The following is a 23,765-nucleotide window of genomic DNA, read 5'->3' as shown; positions in this document are numbered from 1 at the left end:
TCACCATAGCACATACCCTCCCCAGTGTCTATCACCCAGCCACCCCATCCCTCCCACCCCACCCCCCACTCCAGCAACCCTCAGTTTGTTTCCTGAGATTAAGAATTCCTCATATCAGTGAGGTCATATGATACATGTCTTTCTCTGATTGACTTACTTCGCTCAGCATAATACTCTCTAGTTCCATCCATGTTGTTGCAAATGGCAAGATTTCATGGGGTTTTTTTTTTGATGGCTGCATAATATTCCTTTGTATATATATATACACCACATCTTCTTTATCCATTCATCTATTGATGGGCATCTTGGCTCTTTCCATAGTTTGGCTGTTGTCACCACTGGGAAATTTGATGCTACCTTGGAGGGGCCTTTTCCATGGCTGGACTCTTTTTTTTTTTTTTTTAAAGATTTTATTTATTTATTTGAGAGAGAGAGAGAGTACATGAGAAGGGGGAGGGTCAGACGGAGAAGCAGACTCCCTGCCGAACAGGGAGCCCGATGTGGGACTCGATCCAGGGACTCCAGGATCATGACCTGAGCCGAAGGCAGTCGCTCAACCAACTGAGCCACCCAGGCGCCCGGCTGGACTCTTCTTGAATTGTATCGGACAGATGCCTGCTCCTTGGGCCCAAGTGGGTTTAGTTCTGCTCCTTGGAATCAAGCAGAAAAGTCAAATCCTTCTTCTAAGTTATCTCTCTCCAAACATGCTTAAAAGTGGGGCCTCTATGAGTTACAGCCCCCTGGGTGGAATCCTGGATCCACCACATACTATCTCTGTGTCTTTGGGCAAGGTACTTAACCTCACTGGGCCTCAGTTTCATCATCCGATAAATGGGAACAATAACAGTACCTCCTTTATGTGGTTTGAGAACTAGACCAGTAAATGCCTCTCGAGACTTCAAACAGTGCCTGGCACATAGTAATTGCTCAGGAAATGTCTGCTTTTGTTGTTTTCTGTAGCCAGGGACTGTGGCTTCTCATCCTCCCTTTCCTTCTCCTGGGTCGGAAGGCAGAGGATTCAGGTTCCAGCTTCAGCTCAATATCTGACCGATGATGAGAACTCAGGCAACCCATGGGCACTCCCTGGGCCTTTGTTTCTACATCCAGAAACTGTGGGCTCCATGGTTCTTATGTCCCTCCTCCATCTCTAGCTGATTTGGATAATTCTGTGCCCAGGGCAGAGAGGAAATACCAGGACGAGAGGATGGAGGACCATTATCTCCATGTTAGCCCCTGTGTGCCACAGAAAAACGATCTATGCTCCCTTTCTCCTTTTAAATTTCTTTTTTTTTTTTTTTAAGATTTATTTACTTATTTGAGAGAGAGAGAGAGAAAATGAACGGGGGGACGGACAGAGAGAGAGAGAGGGAGAGAGAATCCTTGAGCAGACTGAGCACAGGGTTCAATCCCAGGACCCCGAGATCATAACCTGAGCTGAAATCAAGAGTCAGACGCTCAACCGACTGAGCCACTCAGGCGCCTCTTAAATTTCTCTTTCAAAACATGATTTTGGGGAGTGAGACAGGACAGCTCATGGATTCCTGATGGTATTTTAAAAAAAAAGGGCAGAAATAAGACTAATAAGGTATTAGGAAAAGCAGATTTGTGTAGCTTTAACCAAATCCAACAGATAGGATGGCATAAAAAAATCACGATCTCCTTAATTTATCAAGCTCCCTTGAAAGATGATGATAGTAATAATTGTGAACACTTACTGAGTCCTTGCCATGCACCAGCTATCTCATGTGTGTGGTCCCATTTGGTCCCTGACTATGTACAAGGCAACAGTAGCAGCTGTAACAAAGAAACCCAGAGACATCTGTGGATTAGCAACGTCTGTGGATTAACATAGTAGCAATTCATTGTTTGCTCATGTAACATTTCAGTGTAGGTGATTCCAGTGGACGGCAGCACTCCTCCACACGGTGATTCGGGGACCAGGCAATTTCCATAATGTGACTTCACCGCTTCCCAGTCTTGGAGCCCTGTGTATCTAGGTGGCAGAGGAAAGCGAAGGCATGCCCGCTTCGTAAAAGCCCCCTCCAGGAAGGGCCAGGCACCACTCATACTTTACAGGTAGAACCAGTCATGTGACCCCACCAGGATGCAGGGCTGCTGGAAAATATCATGCCTGGCTGGGTGACCACTTCCTAGCAGTGACCCCACACTACAGAAGGAGTAGCACAATTTTTGGATAGTCAGCTCTTTCTGTCACAACTTATGTGGTAGAGAGGACAATCATACCCGTTTTACAGATGAGGAAACAAAGACCCAGAGTGTCTGGGCTGAGTCATGGAGCTTCAGCTCAGGGCTCTGTGAGTCCAGAGTTCTTGTATTTAATCAGTATGGTATTAATTTAAAAATAAGCATTTAGGTTCTTCCAGCTATAAAAAGGTCTTTAGAACAATTCTTTCCCTACGGTTTCCCCACAGTGCCTGAAATGCCTGAGCAAGGTATGTCTGGAGACCATGGTGATGAGGTCATGATGCCAGGCAGGATTTCAGTCTCCACTATTTTATCCACTTGGAGAAATGATTATCCCCAGAAAGTTGACCCCCATTTTGGACTCCTGCCAGAAAACAAGGCATGGTACCATCTGTAAGAGATAAATAAATCAAAATATCATCAGCAGATAAGTGTGTACCATCTGCTGCCCTGTCAGTTGAACTGGCAGAGGCCTCTGGAGAATTCTAAGGGAGTGCTTGCCAAGGCTCCGCTGTCAGCCTGGATCGTGAGAGGAGAAGCTTCGCACAAGATTTGCTGGCATTTTTCTTTATTCTCTGATCTTGGAGCTGAATTCCTTGAATCCAGCCAGTGAAGGTGTGTGAACTTTTGCCCTTGCCAAACAGTTAAAATTATTTCTCATTGGCCCTGGCAGTTGGGGGCCAGGACCAGCTCGTCTCTGCCCTCCTAGCAAGTTGAAAGCACCTGCTATAGAGAAAGACTAGCCATGCATCTGCCCGGAGCTGGGGTTCCACGGAATCTGGGTCTCAGAACCCAACTCAGAATCAGCCACGTTTGGGTCCTGTTGGCTGGGCATCTGCAAATGCGGTCACATCCTGGTGGCTGCTGATTTCTCCTGCCACGTGTGGAGTCCTCTTTGGAGGGCATCTGGGACTTCCCTTGGGAAGAATGGCATTTTCTAGAACCTGCTTATTCTGCGAGGAGGTGGTCATGGCCAAATGCAAAGGCTCCGCTGAGCCGACTCAGTTTGGATCCTGGCTCCCACCACTGGCTGAGTGAACTTAAACAAGTTAGTCGGTCTTCCTGTGCCTCAGTTTCTTCATCCGTTAAAAGTGGGGATGGTAGTTTATAAAGCACTTTGGGCCTAGCACGAAGTTCGTGCCCCATATATATTAGCAAGTATTTGTTGGCTTGCTTTGTGAGGCTAGTGTGACTGCCTCTCTCTCACCAGTCCCCTCCCCATGGGTCCCCTGATGCCGCTCCCCACCCTGCCTGCCACAGAAACCTCAACTACACCATCTGGTGGGGTATGGAATTAAGTCACAATCCTCAGACCTGGGATCTGGAGACCCAGCCAAGGACTCTGGTCTCCCCAGCGCCCCTCCCACTTGCTGCCCATCTTTCCGCTGCCAGCCAGACCTGGACTCCCACGTGTTCACGCCAAGGGCAACTTGGCCGACCCTCAGTGCTCCCCAGACCTTCTGCCAGCCCTGGGCATCTGCTTCTGGCCACCTCCCTGCATTCTACCTGTGTCCCTGCCAGGTTTCCTCCACTTGCTCAGGGTGAGGTTGCACCATTATGGCCTCCTGCTTCTGGCTTGGAAAGACTTCCCGGCTCTCCTCAGGAAGAGTGCAATGTGTCTCTAACCTAGGATCCAGAGAAGGAGTCAAAAATCAGAAATGGCTCTTATTTACAGGGCCAAGCACATGACAGGCATTTTCATGCACTCTTCTGTTTTCATCCTTTTTGCAAGCCTAGAAGGCAGGTGCCCGATGACTTCCATTTTGCAGGTGAGGAAAAGGGTCTGAAAGGTAAAGTCACTCTCTGAGGTCACATGGCTAAGAAAAGGCAGAGGAGGGATTTGAACTCATGTCTTCTGGCTTCTGAGCCCAAACACCTCCATTTGCTTCTGAAGAACACCGCTTTTCAAGGATGGAGCCTTGAGAACTCTGATGAGTGACAGTAGGGGTGTGGGGGTCAGCACATTGAGCTGGTCCTTCTGCAGATGTTGTCTGGTTTAAATCCCAAGTAGAGATGTCTTGTTTTACCTCGTTTGGCCCTCAAGCAACCCCATGAGGTGGAAATGATCACCCTTTACCGGCAAAAACCTCCCAACTGAATAAATCCATCGTCCCCCCATAGTCCCACAGCTAGTGGGTGGCAGAGCTGGGGTTTGAACTCAGGTCCCTCTGCAGTCAGAGCCCAGGCTTTTCACCAGGGAGCACACCCTGCTGGCCCCTGCGCACCCTGGTGCGCCTGGCTCCATTCCGCTTGCCCGTTGCCACAGCCCAGCCTTTTCCTCAAGTAGACTGGACCCGGGGGAGGGACCGCGGGCGGAGCTTCCTGGCATCAGGTGGGAGTGGTGAGCCTGAGCACAGGCAGCTGTGACCTGACCGGTTGTGTCCCCAGTGTATTCCTGGAAGCCTCGTTTCTGCCGGGGACACGTGCCGGGTCCTCCCATTGGCGCGGGATTGATGTGCTGACAAGCTCCAGCCCCTGTCCTGAGGGCAATATCTGAGGCTCTCCCCTCCCCATCCGGAGCTTGGCCGGGTCCCTGCAGACAGTGGGTCAGAAGCAGTCAGCAGTGAGGGCGGGTCAGGGCCCCTCGGGGTAGGTGTTTTATTCCCATGCTGCCAAAAGCCACCAGCCCCATAGGGTGATGTCACAGAGTCTAGGAAGAAACGACCTTCCATTTGTCTTTTCTGAGCAAGCAAATCTTTCAAAAAGACATTTAGACACAACTTCTGGGATTTTTCAAGATAACCCTATGTGGTGGGGGCTACGGGTGTAAAAAGACAAGACTGGCCGTGGAGTGACAGTTTCCAAGCCGGGGGTGGGCACATGGGGCTCCTTGCACTAGTCTCTCTGCTTTTGTACAAGATGGGAATTTCCCATAATAAAATGTTTAAGAAGGACATTTCAGAGACACTGTTGAGGTCAAAAATCTCAGCTGGCCATGGAATGTCCTGGATCTCTATCCTGCTTCTGGACAAGTCAGTCCCTTGCGTGAAGGAGAGAGCTTTGGAAAGACACGGAGCTGAGCCCACATCTTGATTCTGCCACTTCCTGGCTGTGTAACCTTGGGTAGGTTGCTTTGCCTGGTGTGAGCCTCACCTCCTCATCTGTAAAATGGGGATAGATACTGACCTCATTCATTTGTGATGCGTGCCAAGTTCTTAGCATGGTGCTTGCCCTGGACTCTCCTTGGGTCATTGGATCCTGGATCTTGGGCAACATAATACATTCTAGCTTCTACCTGCTGGTGGGGAGATCTGCCATTTACAGCCCCAAAGGGGACCAAGCCAGAGGGGCCAAGCTGTGCCTGAGACAGAGTGAGACAATATAAATGAGAGATATTGTGATAAAATGCTGGAAATTCAGAGCAGGGAGACTTCTCTTTTGGGGAAGGGTAGGTGGTTGGTGAACAAAGTGGTCTTCTTGGTGGGGGTGTAGGGTGGGCATTGAGCTGGATCCTGAAGGCTGGGGATGGCTCAGACATGGAAAAATGGAAGGAGAGAAGATGTTGAGATTGGGAGGTGAGAAAATGTAAGGCTATACATCAGAACCCCCAGGCACAAAGCAGCAGGAAAGGAGGAGGTGTGTGGCATTCAAAGAGTCATGTCCAGGTGATCCTCAGGTGTCCATGCATCATGGCGGGCGTGAGACTGGATATGGCTGCCCAACGGGGCACCTCCTCTTCACTCGATAGTGAAGACCCCCCCTTTCTGTTTGTCTCTCTTGTCTTAGATCGGCCCTGAGACACTCCAGCTCAGCTCAGCTTCCTGTCTCACCTTTGCCTACAGGTGTGGTGGCCTGTAGGATTCTGCAGACATTTGGTATAATTCTTGATAAAGGCAATTTATGAAATGCTCTCCATTTATTCATTAACCCACAGTCATGTCTGGAGCCCCTGTTACTGTCCCAGCCATTGAAGACACAGCAGTGAACGGGACCCATGGTCACAGAGCTTCTGCTTGTTGCAGAGACACTAGGCGTTATTCAGAGGAGCTGGGGAATGCCCTTCTTTGGTGCATGGATTTTGCATGGCTGATAATGTACACTTTAATATAAGAACAGAAGAGCCACAAGGGCAGGGAATTCTCTCTTGGTTCACTGTTATATCCCCAGCACCTAGAACAATGCCTGGCCCATGGGAGGCAGCCAATAAATATTGGGTGAATACAATTGTATGAATACAAAGCACTGATAGTGGGAATCTAAGAGAAGAATGTTTTTCAGGATCAAAATTAATTCAAACACATCCCCAAATCACTGCTTGATGTGATTTGGATTCCTAGGATTCAGAGAGAGAGAGAGAGAAAGGGGACGGGTAAGGAAGAGCGAGGAGTGGGGGAGAATTCTGCATTATTGCCTTCTTTCTGGGCATGCAGCCTCCAGCCTGCTACAGAATATGGTCAGGCCCAGGGTCGGCACTTATCTGCTTGTGAATAACGCCCACAGCCGAGGAGAAGTCCCTCATACATCCCATAGAGGACACAGACAATGAACACATAATCAAATATATACACAATATCATTTCAGATAGTGATTGTGGTAAGTGACTGTGGAAGTCTGTCCTCTGACCTTTCTGTGCCAGGCGTGGGGGTAGGGAGAAGTGGGGGATTTCGGGGGGGGGGGGGGATGACTGTAAATGGAATGGCCCCTGTGCCCTCTGGTTTCTCATTGGTCCTGGCTAGTGGGAGGAGCCAGTAGGAAATCAGAGGGCGGAAGGAGAGAAAGGGAGACTGTAGGTGGAATGGCCCCTGTGCCCTCTGGTTTCTCATTGGTCCTGGCTAGTGGGAGGAGCCAGTAGGAAATCAGAGGGCGGAAGGAGAGAAAGGTGGGGGTATTTCCCCCTCTCCTGCCTCACTTTCCCCCTGCTGAGGTTTTGACAGTGACCTGTTCCTCTAAGGAGTGGTTCTCAAAAATGAGGTTCCCAGACCAGCAGCATCAGCAGCCCCTGGGAACTTGTTAGGAATGCAGGTTCTTGGGCCCCACACCAGAGTTTCTGGTTCTGATGCTTGTTTCAGTGTGGCTGGAGCTCCCAGTGCCAAATCCTCCTCTGTGGCTTCACCTCTCACAGGCTCCTTTCCCTTGCCTGCCCCCCTCGGCTAGGGGAGGTGAGCCGCTCCCCACTGTTGCTAGCCCCTCGCCTCTGTCCACCCTTCTGTGAAGAGTCCCTTCACTCAGCTGTCTTCAGAAGCTCTTTCCGGGGTGTCATCTGTTTCCTGCCAGGACCCTGGCTGGTCCAGATGGCCAGGAGGTCACGTCACATTCCTTTAGACAGGGCACACCCTCTCTAGGTTACCCACTCCCCTCTGGCTTGTCTCAGTCACTGCCACCCATTGAGATCTCATGAGTTGGCCACCCTTGTGTTGGGGTTGGATACCAAGCGCCACTTACTGGCCACCTGCCTCAGGGCAAGGTGCAGTGATCAGGACCCCATACAGGATGTTCCCCTTTGAGGCTGTGTGGGTATGAATATGAACTCTCACTTCTTACAGGCAAGGAATCTCCCATTACTTTATTTCTCTAATCTAATGGGACTGAGCTTCCAGTCTCCAAGGTAGGGAGAAATTCAGACCCCACATAATTGAGGCTCCCTGCCAGCCCATGGGTCATGGGAAGCCTTCAGAACTTTTGGGAGAGACTTCTACTTTTTTCCTGCCCCTCTTCTCCCCACTGCTGATGGTTTTCTGGCCCACAGGGGCCATGGGATCCTCACTGGGGTGCAGGATCTTTGCTAAGCCTGACCCCTGACTCCAATGTCCAGCTTTCTCAGGTTGGTTTCCTGGAAGGTCCTGATATCTCCTTAGGGGTCTGTGGAGGTTCTGCAGCTCATGGATCCCCCAAACACTTTTTCCCTGGGGTCTGCTGGCTCTACCCTCTTCCTGTACAAATTCCTTCTTTCTATGTCCTCTCTGAAGTGGGCAGCATTACCCTCCAGTGGATCTCTGGGAACACAGTGGGTCTTTAGGGAACTCTCCTTCCTGGGGAGGAGATGCTCTCTTTTGCCTTCTCGATTCTTGGTAGCCCACCACGAGTCAAAGGAATCAGAGTGGGAGGTAGCAATGGGAGAAAGGGCATCTTCAAGGGGCAAAAATGGGACAATTACTGGACAATGTCCATGTGTTTGGGGGAAACAATGGAGAGTGCAGGGCCACATCCCGGGCACGGACTCATGGGGGAACTATACATCCCTGCAGCTGCGACTTGGTAGTGTGGACTCCTGCCCACTGAGCTGTCCTAGCTGTACCACCTGGTGGTTGGCACCACCTACCTACCAGTCCACCCTGTTATAAGTACTATAGAAACACTAGCATTGGTGGTTTTCACTTTTTATAGATAGGGAAACTGAGGCACCAGAGGTTAATGTTGAGTCATGCATCTAGTAAGTGATGGAGCTAAGCTGAACCCAGGCGGGTCTGGCAATAGGGCCCCTGCTCTCAGCCCCACTCCCCGCCTCCACCCACCATGCTGGTGGTCTGTGCATCAGTCTGATCTCCTTTCCATTGGACTGCAGAGGCCATGCCCCATGTTTCCTCTGAGTCCTATTTGATGACAGTGATGATGATGACAGTCACCATTTCCTAAGCACTCACTCTGGTCTAGGCATCATGTCTAAGCTCTGTGCCCATGTCAAGCCTTTACAACACCCTTATAGGTGCTATACCCATTAAACAGTCAAGGAAATCAAGGCACAGAAAGACTGGAGACTCACGTGGCCAGAAATGACAGGGCCAGGATTTGAACCCAGATCCGCTGATCCCAGAACTTAGGCTCTTGGGCACTCTCCTATCCTGCCCCACAGACACTGTTGTCATCACTAAGATGACTTACTATTGTTTTTCTAATGTAGAAAATAGATTTTTTTTACAAGTCAGATTGGAGTGCAGATCTCAGCTTAGCTGCATGCTGGAATCACTGGGTAGTTTTTAAAACCCCACTGAAGTGTAGGCCCCACACTGATCAATTAAATCGGGTCTCTGTAGGTGAGGCGTGGGCTTCCCAGGGCTGAGAACCACTTAAATTGGATGAAGTCTAGGATCCTTCCCAGCTTTCATGTTCCAGGATTCACAGAAGGTACGCTGCCATCAGGTGGCAGTAACATGCCACAGCTCCATGATCTAATTGACAAGCCTCAGTCTGAAGAGATAAAGTGCTCTTGTTTTTAGTTTTATACCCCAATTAAATTTGTTAGTTAAACATATCAACTTAATGATAATTGACAAAGATGTTTTAAAGGCTACTTCTAAAAGCAATAAGACAATATGGTACAGTTTGATATCTTTCACACAAATGGTTAGCTAATTTTTATCATGAAGCACAAGGGTCTGGAGAAAAAAATCCCTTCTGTGTTTGGATTTCAGTTATTAGACTTGTTGACCATTGAAATATCCAGTCTTCCTTATGTCATTACTATGATTTTTTCTTAAACTTCAGCATTGACCATCTCTGCTCAAACATCTTCCATTCAGTCTTGTCGATGTAGCAGAAATAGAAGTGTGAGAGCCATTTTATTTGGCCCCTGGTGGATTTTCACTGTCTGCACGGGGATTCTCTGTTCTCTGTTCTCAGGGGATTCCTTTCAGCTCTACCCACTGGGAATGGCTGGCTGCAGTAGGAAGTTCTAACATAGCAAATTGGAATAGATAGCTAGAAAAATTTTAAGGCATGGAGTTTGGAGTCTACAGATCTGGACTGAGTCCTGCTCCATTATTACTGGCTGTGTGATCTTGGGCAAGTCACTGGAAGCTCAGAGCCTTGGTTTGCTTGTCTCTAAATAGGGATTCTCAGAGCTACATCATTGCAGGTTATTATGGGATTAAATAGAAGGCAAATACACTTTTACAATAAAACCACTCAACAAACTAGGAATAGGAGGAATGTCCTCAACCTGATAAAGATTATCTATGAAAAGCCTACAGCAAACATCATACTTAATGATATAAGAATAAATGCTTTCTCCCTAAGATCAAGAACAAGACAAGGACATTTGCTCTTGCCACTTTTATTCAACATTATGCTGGAGATTTTAACCAGAGCAATTAGGCAAGGAAAAGAAATAAAAGATATCAAGATTGGGAAGGAAGAAGTAAAACTATCTCTATGATGGCATGATCTTGAATATAGCAAATCCTAAGAATCCACTGAAAACTATCAGAACTTATAAGCGAATTCAGCAAGATTGCAGGGTACAAGGTCAATATATAAAAATTAATCATATTTTTATACCCTAGCAGTGAACAGTCTGAAAATGGAATTAATAAAACAATTCCATATACAATAGCATCAGAAAGAATAAAATTCTTAGGAATAAATCTAACAAAAGAAGTGCAAAACTTATATTCCATAAATTACAGAACATTACTGGAAGAAGTTAAAGAGGATCTAAATAAATGGAAAGACATCCCATGTTCATGGATTGGAAAACATAATATTATTAAGGTGGCAGTGTTCCCCGAATTGATCTACAGATTCAGTGCAGTCCCTATTAAAATTCTAACTGGCAGGGTGCCTGGCTGGCTCAGTCAGTAGAGAATGCAATTCTTGATCTCTGGGTTGTAAGTTCAAGCCCCATGATGGGTATAGAGATTACTTAAAAATAAAAATCTTAAAAGAAAAATCCAACTGGCTTTTTTCCTCCAGAAAATGACAAGTTGATTTTAAAATCCATATAGAGGGGTGCCTGGATGGCTCAGTCAGTTAAGTGTCTGACTTTTGATTTCTGCTCAGGTCATGATCTCAGGGTCATGGGACCGAGCCCCACATCAGGCTCTCTGTTCAGCAGGGAGTCTGCTGGAGATTCTCTCTCTCTCTCTCCCTCTGTCCCTCCCCCCCAAAATAAATAAGTAAATCTTAAAAAATAAAATTCATATATGGAAATGTAAGGGACCCAGAATAGCCAAAATCATCTTATAAATGAAAAGCAAAGTTGGAGGACTTACTCAATTTCAAAACTTACTATAAGGCTACAGTAATCAAAAACAGTGTGGTACCAGTATAAGGATAGATATATAGATCAATGGAATAGAATTGAGAGAACAAGATAAACCCTCCCATTTATAGCCAATTAACTTTTGACAAGGGTGCCAAGACAATTCAATGGGGGAAAGAACAGTCTTTCAACAAATGGGGCTGGGACTACTGGATATCCACATGCAAAAGAATGGAGTTGGACACCTTTTGTACACCATATATGTAAGTCAACATCAAATAGATAACAGACCAAAGGTATGAGTTAAAATGATAAAACTCTTAGAAGAAAGAAGAAATCTTCATGATGTTGTGTCAGGCAAAGTCTTCTGAGATCTGACACAGAAACATGAGCAACAAAAGAGAAATAGATAAATCTGGCTTCTTCATCAAAATTTAAAACTCTCGCACTTCAAAGGACACCATCGAGAAAGTGGAAAGACTATTCACAGAATGGGACAAAATTCTTGCAAGTTGGATATCTGATAAGGTATATGTATGCAGAATATAAAAAGAACTCTTAGAACTCAATAATAAAATGATAAAATAATCCAATTAAAAATGGGCAAAGGATCTGAATAGACATTTCTCCAAAGATGACATGCAAATGGTGAAGAAGCACATGGAAAGATGCTTCACATCACTAGTAATTAGAGCCATGCAAATCAGAGCCACAATGGGATACCACTTCCCACCTGGAAGGATGCCTATAATATAAAAAAAGATAGAGTAACAAGTGTTGACAAAGATGTGGAGAAATTGGAACCCTTACACATTGCTAGTGGGAATGTAAAATGCTGCACCTACTTTGGAAAATAGTCTAGTAGTTCCCCAAAAGGCTAAATATAGAGTTTCCACATGACCTAGCATTTCCACTCCTAGGTATATACTTAAGAGAAATGAAAATTTGTCCCCACAGAATCTTGTACATGAATCTTGTTCATCAATGGTCAAAAAGTGGAAACAAACCCCAAGTCCATTAACCAATGAAGATAAACACAATGGGATGTATCCATATGATGGAATATTATTCAGTCTTAAAAAAAGGAACAAATCACTGATTCATGTGAAAACATCATGCTCAGTTAAAGAAGCCAGACACAAAAGGCCACCTATTGTATAATTCCACTTATGTGAAATGTCCAGAATAGGCAAATCTGTAGAGAAGGAAAATAGATCAGTGGTCGCCCAGTGCCGGGAGGATTGGGAGAAATGGGACTGACTTGTAATAGGTATGGCATTTCTTTTTGGGGGTAATGAACGTGTTCTAAAATTGATTGTGGTGATGGTCACACAATCTTGTGACTATACTAAGAATACAGTAAACACCTTTAAATTGTATACTTTACATTGGTGAATTATATGGCATGTGAATCATAGCTCAGTAAAACCGTTAAAGAAGAGAAGGCAAAATGCTTAGCACATCAGTCTTACATATTATCAGGAGCCCAGTGGTGGTGGGAAGACATTGATATGGAGCTGGGAGACCCAGAGCTGTAGGGCCCCCTTCTCCCTCCCATCCGGGGTCATGGAGCCAAGGGCCCACAATGCTCTCATGGACCCAAACAAAAGTTTTAGTTTCTTTTAAAATCAGAAGAAAAAGATAAACCTTTAGGCAAAGAAAAATTCTATTTTTTAAATTTTTAAAAAAGATTTTGTTTATTTATTTGACAGAGTGAGACAGCGAGAGGGGGAACACAAGAAGGGGGAGCGGGAGAGGGAGAAGCAGGCTTCCCGCGGAGCAGGGAGCCCGATGTAGGGCTTGATCCCAGGACCCTGGGATCATGACCTGAACCGAAGGCAGACGCTTAATGACTGAACCACCCAGGGGCCACCCAAAGAAAAATTTTAACATATAATGTTAATATATTTGTCTTTAGCCAATGCAAGTGTAAAATATAACTTTTAATTTTTTTTTTTTAATTTGGGAAGGATCCCAACAGGCCAAAGTGCCTAGGACCCACAAAGTCCGAACGTGGCCCTGGGTGTTGGTCTGAATTTGACCATTAATGTTTTCTCTCTCCAAATTTTGAGAAAACAAAGTAACATTAAAGAAAGTTCGAAACAATTCATTCAAATCCCTCCATTCTAGCACGCTACCAATTCTTACATTTTTATCCTTCTTTCCAGTTCTTGGCTGTCAGCAAACATCTCTTTCAGTGGGTTCTAATCTTGGTAGCTCTGACTTGCTGCGTGGTCCCGGTTAGTCACTCAGTGGCCCTGAGCCTTATTTTCTTCATCTGTGAAAGGAGTTGAGGGTCTTGCATCTCAGCATAGAGCCTGGGGAGGAAGCCACAGGAGCCCCAACCAGCCACCTGTGGCCTCGTGATTCTTTGGGAGGGGTGATGTGAATAAGTCACGAGTCCACTCCTTAGCTTGGCACTCAAGACCCTTTGTGATCTGGCCCCCGCCTTCCTTCTCAGCCTCATCGGCCAGCACACACCTTGTCTGACTTTGCGTTTATATGGGGCTGGAAGGACGTTCAGGATCCCAAAGGGGCTTCCAGGGGCCTTCTTAGAGAACTTAGGAAGCTTCAAGCAGACACATGAATTGAGAATGTTAGAAGCTTCCAGGTCTTTTTCACCCCCCAACTCACATTGGTTCCATTTTGGCACAAAGTCTATATCCTTGCTGGGATTAGCAGTAAAATCCTTAAACCCACTGTTGCAAGCTGACCCTAAAGGTCATCTGATCTAGTGTCCCAGGGGCCATCTGGGTGGCTTCCGTGAGGCTGGAGGGAGAGCAGCAGTGAGGGGCGGGGACTGTGGCAGACTCCAGGGCTCGTCCCCCATCTGAAGGGGGCAGTATCTGCCTGGCCCATTTGATTGTTGCTGTGTGGGCTGTGGGCCCAGCATAGTCAGCTCTTCTGATTCTTCAGCTGGATTTGTAGGCAACATTTTTCCTCTCCCAGGACACAGGGGCCTGGAGGCTGGGCCATCTTGCTCATCACTGTGTCCTTGGTGGTCAGCCCAGTGCCCAGTGTCAAGGAGGCCCTGGAAGAGACTGAAAAGTTGCAGTTTTGTAAACTTTACACCTAAAGTTTGGGTGTAAGACATTCATTCATTCATTTGCTCATCTGTTTGTCTAGTCATCCTTTTGTTTATTCATTGATATACTTCTTCAACAAATATGTATTATGCATTCACTATGTACCAGACACTGTTTCAGGCAGTAGGGGTCCAGCAGGAAGAGAGATGGGCAGTCAGGGGAGGGACCTGTGGAATATTAAATAGATTAGCCAGGAAAGGTGTCCCTGAGAAGGTAACATTTGAGGAAGGTGATAAAAAAGAGGAAGGGTAAACCATTCAGCTATCTGAAAGAAAAATGCTCCAGGTAGAAGTGGCAGGATGTGCAAAGGCCCTGAGGTAGGCGTATACCTGGCAAATTTAAGGATCAGCAAGGAGGCCAATATGGCTGGGGCCGAGTGAGTGAGGGGGAAGCTAATAGGAGATAAAGTCAGGGAGGTAATGGCCTTGTCAGCCATTGGGAGGACTTGGGCTCTCACTCTGAGGGTTCTGAACAGAGAAGGACATAATAATCCTTCAGAGGTTATAACAGGATCCTCTGGCCACTGTGTGGAGAAGGGCAGAAGCAGGGAGACCCAGGCAGAGGCTACCGCCATAATGTAGGTGGGAGATGGTGGCTGGAGCCGTGGAGGGGGTGAGAAGTGGTCAGATTCTAGATATACCACCAAGCAAGAGCCACAGATCAGATGTGGACATGTGAGACAAAGGGAGAAATCAAGGTTGACGCCAAATGTTTGGCCTGAGCACGCGGGGGGATGGAGTTGCCATTTCCCGAGCTGGGAACACACTGAGAATACGGGGCATGCCCTCATGGCATTTACAACTTGTGGGCCATCCATCCAAGAATCATATGCAAAAAGTGGAATTGTAAGGCGACTGGTGTCGGAGAGGGTCAGGGTGCCGTGAGAGCTCGTAATAGGGGAAGCGTGTCCCTGACAGGGGTACAGCATGTGTGAGGCCTCCTGGTGGAGTGTCAGGGCTGAGTGCAGGGGTCCCCGTGAACGAACTTGGGCTTCATTCTTTGGAAGGTCATCAGAGGGTTTGAGCAGGAGTGTATATGCCTGGGTGAGTGTGTGATGCGATCAGAGCGTGTGTCCTGAGAGCATCCCTCTGGCGGGGGCAGTGTGGAGGCCTGGGGAGCCCAGCGAGGGGTTGCCCTCATCCTGCTGGGTCTGGATGGGGTGGGGGCTGGGGAAGGGGCCCAGGGCTTGGACAGGTGCGAGCCACCTGGCTGGATGGGTTGGAAAGGGGGTGAGCGCAGAGGCGACATCCCTCGTGCTGTTTAGCTGAGTTTGCAGATTCTCTGTCCACAATTTCCTCGGGGACATTGAGTTTCTGCGAATAAGGGTTAGAGATGCTCGGGGCCCCACTCCCTGCTCGGTGACGAGGCTCAGGGAAGGGGAGAGGCGAAAGCCTGAAGCTCTCACTTCCTCTCACATTCTGAAAACCCTTCTTTTCTTTTCGAAGGTGAAAAATGTCGCAGCTTCATTGACCTGGCCCCGGCATCGGAGAAGGGTAAGTGTGGCCCCCGCTCAGGTGTGCAAGCCCAGTGCCCTTCAGAGACACTTCCTGCCCAGGTGGCTTCCCTCAGCCCCGTGAGGGTTCCTCCAGCAGCGTCCCTGGGCGATGGCTCCCCAGAGAGCCATAATCCTGCCGAGCTCCGAGTTTCTTGAGCAGTCGGGAAGGGGAGAGAGACAGATGGAGGATCATCCTGTCCTGCCCCTGAGTGGGGCAGTCCTGAGAGTCATTACACTTTCATACTTCCAGTGTGCACCAGGATTTGGGGAGAGGTAGGACGGGTGTGCGGAAGTTGGGGTCAGGTTAGACCAGTGTTGGGGGCACTGCATCCCAGCTGCAGGATTTGACCTTGGGGGGGGGGCGGGGAATCAAAATGTCCTGTGTCTGTCACTCCCTGGTGCACGGGGCCCAAGAGCAGAGATTCTGACCCCCAGTGATGCTCAGATAGGATGGTCAGGGGCTGGCCCAGCTCGCGTGTGGGGTGAGCACAGCGATTAGGTTTAGCTGTAAGGAATGGTGGTCTAAAATAGCTGGCTTCAGAGGAGAAATATGCACTGCTTTTATAAAAGTTTGAAAGCAGCCAGTCCAGGGTGGCTCCGCTCCAGAACCTTGCTGCCTCTTTCCATCATCTCTGTGCTTTTGTCTTCATGGTCTAAGACGGCAGCTGGTGCTCCAGCTGTCACACCTGCCTTCCAGGCAGCAGCTTAGAGGGGGCAAAGGAGAAAGGGCAAAGCTTGCGTGTCAACTCCAAGGTTTCTAGAAGTTGCCCACAGCACCTGCTCATGTCTCCTTGGCCAGAACTTGATCCCGGCTGCAGGGGAGGCTGGGAAATGAGATTGTTGTCCCGGCAACTGTGTGTGCTCAGCTAAGTCGGGGGCTTTAGTATTATGGGAGAGCAAGAGAGCAGATGCAGGAAGACGTGCTGCCAAAGGAACACAGGGCCCTGGCTGCCTCCCGACCCGCCTACCCCCTGCCGCCAAGGAGGAGGGCAGCCAGGAGAGAGCAGGTGTGCTGGTGTCTTCAGCCTGGAGACTAGGAGAGGGCTCTAATTCTGGGTGCCGGGGCGGGGAAACTGAGGCAGAAGTCCACTCCTAGAAACTGTCCCAACAAGGGGGATCTCGGCATGCCTGGCTCAGGAGAAATGCTGAAGTCCAGGGCTTGTGGCCACTCACGCCCCCTGCTGGTGGGGCTGGGCTCGTGGCTTCCCTGCAGTGAGTGTCTGGAGGGTCAGGGACTGAGGTCTGGTCTCTGACCCATCTCGGGTGTTGGCGGAGGGGGCGTGGGCGAGGGGGCCATGTGTCACGGAGGCTGGTGATGTTCCTGCCTCGGAGACACTGTCCCCTTGGTGAGCTCCGGCCAAGTGGCAGCCTGTGAGACAGGGACCCCCAGGCACAGGAAAAGGCCCAGCCACCTTCCGCTGAGCAAGCAGGCTTTCAGCAGGGGGGGCTGCCTCCTCAGTTTCCTCCCTGGCTTCCCAGCGACCGCGCCCCGTTTGGCTGCTACAGGTGGCCACCCCTGAAGTTTTGAGCTGAGCATCGGGGCCTCAGCTTCTAAGCCGGGGTCAGGAAGCGCTAGGAATCCTAGTGCTAATATGTGCCCGCACTGTGTTCCCAGGCATTAACTGAGAAGCCCCCCCACAACTCAGCCCACTGCCAGATGAGGAATCTGAGCCTTACAGACAGGGAGCCACCTAAGTGTCCCTTCTCATGCGGGGCAGAGCCCAGGCTTCAGACCCCTCCGCTGTCTCGCGTCTTACAAGCCCGAACCTGGAGGCAGCCCCTTGCCAGGGCTCAGCGCATAACCCCCAAGACCTTGGAGGCCCGGGGCCGCCTGTGTTCCCCCTCTGGCTTCCGGGAGCGTATGCATGCACGAGCAGGTGCCCCCGCGACTGGGTGCAGGCACACGCACCCGTGGCTGAGCATGTACACGCGTGTGCCCGTGTGAGCGTGCATGCGCTTGTGTGCCCGGCTGAGCCTGTGAGTGTGTGTGTGCACGTGTGAGCGTGTGCGGCGTGGGGACATGTGTGTCTGTGGACGGCGGCACGTGGGATGCTCGTCCTCCTCCTGGAGACATTTGACCTTTAGTCCTGCTTCTTTTATGAGGACCGAGGTTCCCAGAGAGATTGTGTCTTTGTGTTTTACTGGCCTCGTGATTTTTCTTCCTTGGCGGCCACGCCACGGATCTTCTGGGTGTGTATGTGAAAATGTTTATAAGGAGGCCGAGCGCGCTGGCTTTGCCGCCAGGTGGCAGGACGGTGTTCACGTACTCGCTGCCTGTCAAGCGCTTCAGCTGTCCCTTGGATCGGCGGGGTTTGTCGCGCAGCCCCCCGACCTGGCCCTCCGGAGACGCCTGCAGGAATGTGGTGCTCAAGGGTCCATCCCTGTGCCCGCCTCTCACCGTGACGGTCCGTCTCCCAGACGAGGACCCTGGGCCGCGGAGATGGAGTGTGTGGTTTGAGGCCACACGGGGAGTCTGGGGCTGGTGTTTGAGCCCAGGTGTGTCCTCTCCCAAAGCACACTCCTCTCCCGCATTCTTGTCCCTGTGCCCGCTCCCTCTGTGACTTACCCTCTGGTCTGCCTGACGTGGTAATAACCATGGCACTCACGCTAACCAGCTTTATGCGGTGCTTACTGGGTGCCGGGCACTGTTCTGAGAGCTTTACACACATGGGCTCATTTTATTTGTTTTTTGTAAATTTATTTAAAAGATATTATTTATTTATTTGAGAGAGAGCGAAAGTGAGAGAGATCACAGAGGGAGAAGCAGACTAGCCGCCGAGCAGGAAGCCCATTGCGGGCTCGATCCCAGCACCCTGGGATCATGAGCTGAGCTGAAGGCAGACCCCTAACTGACTGAGCCACCCAGGCGCCCCCACATTGGCTCCTTTTAATCCTCATTTTACAGGTGAGGAAACTGAGGCATAGAGAGTTAATTGGCTTGCCTGAGTCGTACAGTTAAGACGCTGGGTTTTGAACCTGAGCGGTTTGGCTCTTAAATGCCTGGTTCTTCTGCTGAAAAGCTAGGTCTTCCAAGACTCTGTGAGTGAGTGAGTGAGTGAGTGTGTGCATGTGTGCGCGTGTGTGAGCGTGTGTGAGCGTGTGTGATGTGTGATTCTTCCCCTTCCTCCTTCACCAAGACCCCTGAGCCGAGTTCAGGGCGTTCTCAGACTAGTGCTCCCCTTCTTTCCTTGACCTCCTTCCACCTGGCAAGCCACAGTCATGCTTTGAAGACCCTTCAAAAACAGTACCCCTCTTTGCCGTTTCCTCCAACACCCTCTCGCCCCTTGCTTCCCAACCCTGTCCGCTGGAAAAATACTTGTCTGGCATCGGTATTTTTACCATGGCACACATTTTTCTTCCTTTGTGCCTGACCCTTTAGTTTTGTGCTTCACACGGGAAATATCTTTTTGTTTTATACTAGCCTAAACCACATCCATTTTTCATCTGGATTCCTGCCACAATCTCTTAACTGCTTACCTCCATCCATTCTTGCCCCCTGATTCACTTGTGCCAGAATGATCTTTTTAAAGCGTAAGTCATCTCATGTGAAACGCTGTTTAAAACCCCGCCTTGGCTTTTATCTTATTCAGAGAAAAAGCAAACATTCTCACCGTGGCCTGTGAAGTCTGTGGGATCCGGCCCCGAACTTCTGGGTTTCATCTCCTGTAATCTCCCCTCCCTCACCACACTCCAGCTCCCCCAGATCCTGACTGTTCCTTGAGTCAGCCAAACGAGTGCCTCAGGACCTTTGCACTTGTCGTTCTCTGCTTCTAGAACACTGTTATTCTCAGCTCTCTGCACAGCTGGTCCCTCCTCATCATTCAGGTTTCGGTTCGAATGTCACCGCCCCCAGGGAAGCCTTCCTTGAGCATCCTCTTATCGCAGCCCTGCCTCCTGCCAAGTCTGTCTCCACCCCTGCACGCCACTCATTCCTGCCTGCAGTGTATTCAGCGCTCACCTGATGAACAGAGAGGGTCAGCTCGCCGACGGCAGGGATTTTGTCCCCTGTGAGACTCACTGTGTCCCTAGTGCCCGGGAGCAAAGCCTGGTACTGTAGGTGCCCCACAACACCTGTTGAATGGTTGAAAAATGAACATGGATTTTAACAGTATACACTCTTGTTAGAAAAATTGTAACGATCCTTAAATGCATAAATGAGAAATGGAAGTCTCTTATGAGCCCACTAGATATTCTCTAATAATGGTTTGGTTTATTAGTCCTTGATAGATAGATAGATAGATAGATAGATAGATAGATAGATAGATAGATAGATAGATGATAGATAGATACACGCATATACATAGATATATATTTATATATAAAATCATGAATTGCTTTTCATATCAATACATAAAACCACCCTCATCTTTTGGAACAACTATAAAATATTCCATCACGTAGAGACAATTTATGTAAGCAGTCCTATAGCTGGACACTCAGATTGTCCCCCACTGCACTTCAGGCCTCCAGTATCAGAGTTGAGTAATAGTTACTTGTACGCACATCTTTCTCCTTCACAGGGCTGGGCCCCTCTGAGGATAGCAGTGGTTTCTTATTTACCTCTGGGCCTCAGGCATCCAGCCAGCCCCAGAGCAACACCGGCAGAATAGTGGAATAAGACTTGAACAAAGGCTGTGGGAGGCAGAGGAGGGGGCGAATTAAAGATGCCTGAGCAATTTATGAAGATGAAATGTGCAAATGCAGATAAACAGCAGTGTCTCTATGTTGTGAACTTGATATTGAAAATGCAGAGGAAACGCTTCACACGCTTTCTTGTCTTCCTCTTCCCTTGTCTCTCAAAATCTCAGTCTCTTATTCACTGAGGTAAGATTCTCCCACCAAAGAATTGTGATCAACTGGGTAGTCTTCGAACCTGGTGTACTGGTCAGCAACATCCACCATAATGCTGGGTAATAAGCCATCCCGGAGCTCAGGGGCATTCAGCATTTATTTTTCGCTCACATGTTTGTGGGCTGACTTGGTTGTAGGTCGTCTTGGTTCCAGGATGTAGTCTGGGCTCAGTCACGTCTCTTCCATGCGTGTTCATTCTGAGGGCCAGGTAGAAGGGACAGAAACACAAGGTGGCAGGGCACCTGGGTGGCTCAGTTGGTTAAATATCTGACTTTGGCTGGGGTCATGATCTTGGGATCCTGGGTTCAAGCCCCGCATTGGGCTCCCCACTCAGCAGGGAGTCTGCTTCTCCCTCTCCCTCTGTCCCTTCTCCCGCTCATGCTCTCTCTCCCTCTCTCAAATAAATAAATAAAATCTTAAAGAAAAAAGAGATGCAAGGCGGCTAAGTGCACAAGCACATTTTGGACCTTTGCTCGCAATGTGTCTGCTAACATCCCATTGGCTAAAGCAAGTCACGTGGCTGCGTCCAACATCAATGAGGCCAGAAATACACTGACCACAGGCTTCAAGGATGGTTGGCAGCTGGTTGTGCTGGAATTGGCTCAGCTGGATTCCCAAGTGCATGTGTGTATGTGAGCCTCACTGCTTTGCTGCCCAAGCTCTCCCCTGGTCATTGTCTTCCCAAAGTGACCTATTTATTTCTCCACGAGGGACCTAAATGTTTGGGTGGGTTCCCTTGCCGAACACCAACCGAGCTGCCTCTGTGTGCCAGTCATTCTCACACATGCCTTTCACTTTGACAAACGTTTCCTGAGCACCTACTATGGGGCAGGCTCTGGGCTAGACATTTGGGGTGCAAACATGAATGAGGAAGAAGTCTCTGCCCTACGGGTGTGGGAGAGAGCTAAGGAAATGCTTAGCAGGCGTGGGGGCAGGGCTCCGCAGAGGCAGAAAGAATCCACCCCTGCACTGGGAGAGGCAGGAGGGACAGGATTCTGCCACCTGAGATCCCTGCAGAGAGTCCATGAAGATGTCTGGGTTTTCCTCCCTTTACATTATTAACAGGATGCCCCGGGAAGGATTGGTCCCAAGGCACCTGTCAAGGTGTGATGTGGGGAATGTCCCCAGTTCCTAACCCCCCAGTTTGGAGCTTTCCCTCACGGGGTCCATGGGGCTCTCACTGTGAATGAATGAAAAAAGAATGAGCGAATAAATGAATGAGCTAATTGAGCCTCCCGTGATTTACAGCTGTCATCAGCCGCACCGATAACCTGTCTCCTCTTCCTCAGTGCCCATCAGCACACACAGTGGAATATGATTCAGCAAGGGGGGTGAACAGTCTACAGCTGCTCACAGCAGCACGGATTTGGGCAAAAGAGGCCAGATTCAAGAGAATACAGACTATATGATTCCATTTACATAAAATTGGAAAACAGGCAAAATGAGGCTGCACTTTGGGAAGTCAGGACAGTGGTCACCCGCGAAGACCAAAGGGGGACGGACGTGCAGTTCCGATTCTTGGTTTGGGTGCTAGTTCCTCAGATGTGTTCAGTTTATGAAAATTCATCAAGCCGTATACTTGTGATAGATGCACTTTTTCTGTCTGTATGTGATTCTTCGAGAAAAAGTAAAACAGAAATTTCCCACACTGAATTCTGAATGATCCTTCTAAAGTGAAACTCCAACTGTATCAGGATTCTGCTTGAACCCCTTCCCTGGCTCCCAAACTTAAATATGCCAGGATATTTTAACATGGTGATCATGGCCCTTTGTGATCTGTCTGGAGCTAGTCTGCCTTTTTTACTCCACTTCCTACCATCCCTGACATGGACCCTGGGCTCCAGCCCTGCCTTCCCACTCGAATATACTTCCCTCAAGCTCCCCATCATCTTTCATGCCTCTGTGCCTTTGCATATGTTGTTTCCTCTGTCTACCTGCTTTTACCACCTCTTGTGTGCCTTAGAAAACTATTTATCTTTTAAAACCCAGCTTAGACATGACCTCTTTTTTATAATTTTAATTTTAAATCTTTTTTTTTTTTTTTTGAGATAGAGTGCACAAGAGAGAGCAAGGAGGGAGGAGCAGAGGGAGAGGGAGAGAGAGAATCCTAAGTAGGCTGCATGCCCAATGCGGGGCTCCATCTCACGACCCTGAGATCACGACCTGAGCTGAAATCAAGATACTCAACCAACCGAGCCACCCGACCTCTTCTGAAAAGCCACCCCGAACCCAGAGATACCCATGGTGACTGGTCGTATTAGGACCCATCACTCTGCATTGAGATCATCTTCTCCATCAGACTGGACACTCCCCGAGGACAGACACTGGGTCTCGTCCTTTCAGTGGCTCCCGTGCCCCAGACAGATGAGGTTGGCACACAGCAAGAATTTAGTAAAGGTTAGTTGATGGATGGAAGGAAGGAAGGAAGGAAGGGAGGAAGGCAGGAAGGAAGGAAGGAAAGAAAGGAGGGAGGAAGGAAGGAAGGAAGGAGCAGGGGCCACGTTATAGACCCTCGGTGGCCCATTTGGGTTTGGAAACCTGGAGTCTGACTCTGGGAGGCTGTGGTCTCCTCCGACGCCCCTGGGCTGAGCTGTGTTAGTCACCCCTGCTCCCCGCTCCTGTTTCCCAGCTGGGATTTCTGGCAGCCACCAGCTGGCAGCTTTTTGTGAAACAATCTCCAAAGCTTGTAGGTTTCATTTGTTTAATATTTCGGGGATGTGTAACAATGTGGTGACTCCGTGGCCACAGTCCTGAGTCTTGCCTGAGTCATTTCTCACTTCGGTTTCTATAATAGGCTCTTGTTGGTTCCCTCAACCTCTCTGTTCTGCGCCTGAAATCGATTTACAATTCTGCTGCTCACTTAATTTATTTAGTGCATTTTATTGATTTATGTCCTAGACCTGAACATGCATAGATCAGAACAGGCCGGCAGGGGAAGGGAAAGGACAACCAGCTTTCCCAGCTGCCAGGGGGATCCTGCTGGTCGCAGCCCCAGCACGCAGGGTGGCCGGCGCATCCTGTGCCCGTGTGTGAGTCCTGGGCCATCTTTTCACTCTGTCTGCCTGGGGAACTCTCGGTCAACCCTCGTGAGCCGACCCAAAGGTCCTGCCTCTGCAGAGTCCTCCCTTGGCCCCAGCCTGCTTCAGTGACTTCTGCCCCATGTTTCCAAGTTACCGGGAACATACCTGTGGCCCCGGGGCCAGACACAGCG

General features: G+C 49.1%; 1 protein-coding gene across 1 annotated transcript in view; it reads left to right on the top strand.

The window, feature by feature from the left end:
• The window catches only part of GSG1L (GSG1 like), a 204,132-nt gene that overhangs the window by 55,766 nt on the left and 124,601 nt on the right, over positions 1-23,765 (top strand). Inside the window, exon 2 of the mRNA XM_045871886.2 lies at positions 15,654-15,701. Within this exon, the coding sequence (XP_045727842.1) occupies positions 15,654-15,701 (48 nt within the window). The remainder of the gene's footprint in view (positions 1-15,653; positions 15,702-23,765) is intronic.

This window comes from Mirounga angustirostris, unplaced genomic scaffold, assembly GCF_029215605.1.
Source record: "Mirounga angustirostris isolate CCGP_5_RB_7025 unplaced genomic scaffold, mMirAng1.0.hap1 SCAF_5, whole genome shotgun sequence".
Classification (NCBI taxonomy): domain Eukaryota; kingdom Metazoa; phylum Chordata; class Mammalia; order Carnivora; family Phocidae; genus Mirounga; species Mirounga angustirostris.
The sequence above is the reverse complement of the archived record's forward strand: the minus strand, read 5'-3'. Positions and strand labels throughout refer to the sequence as shown.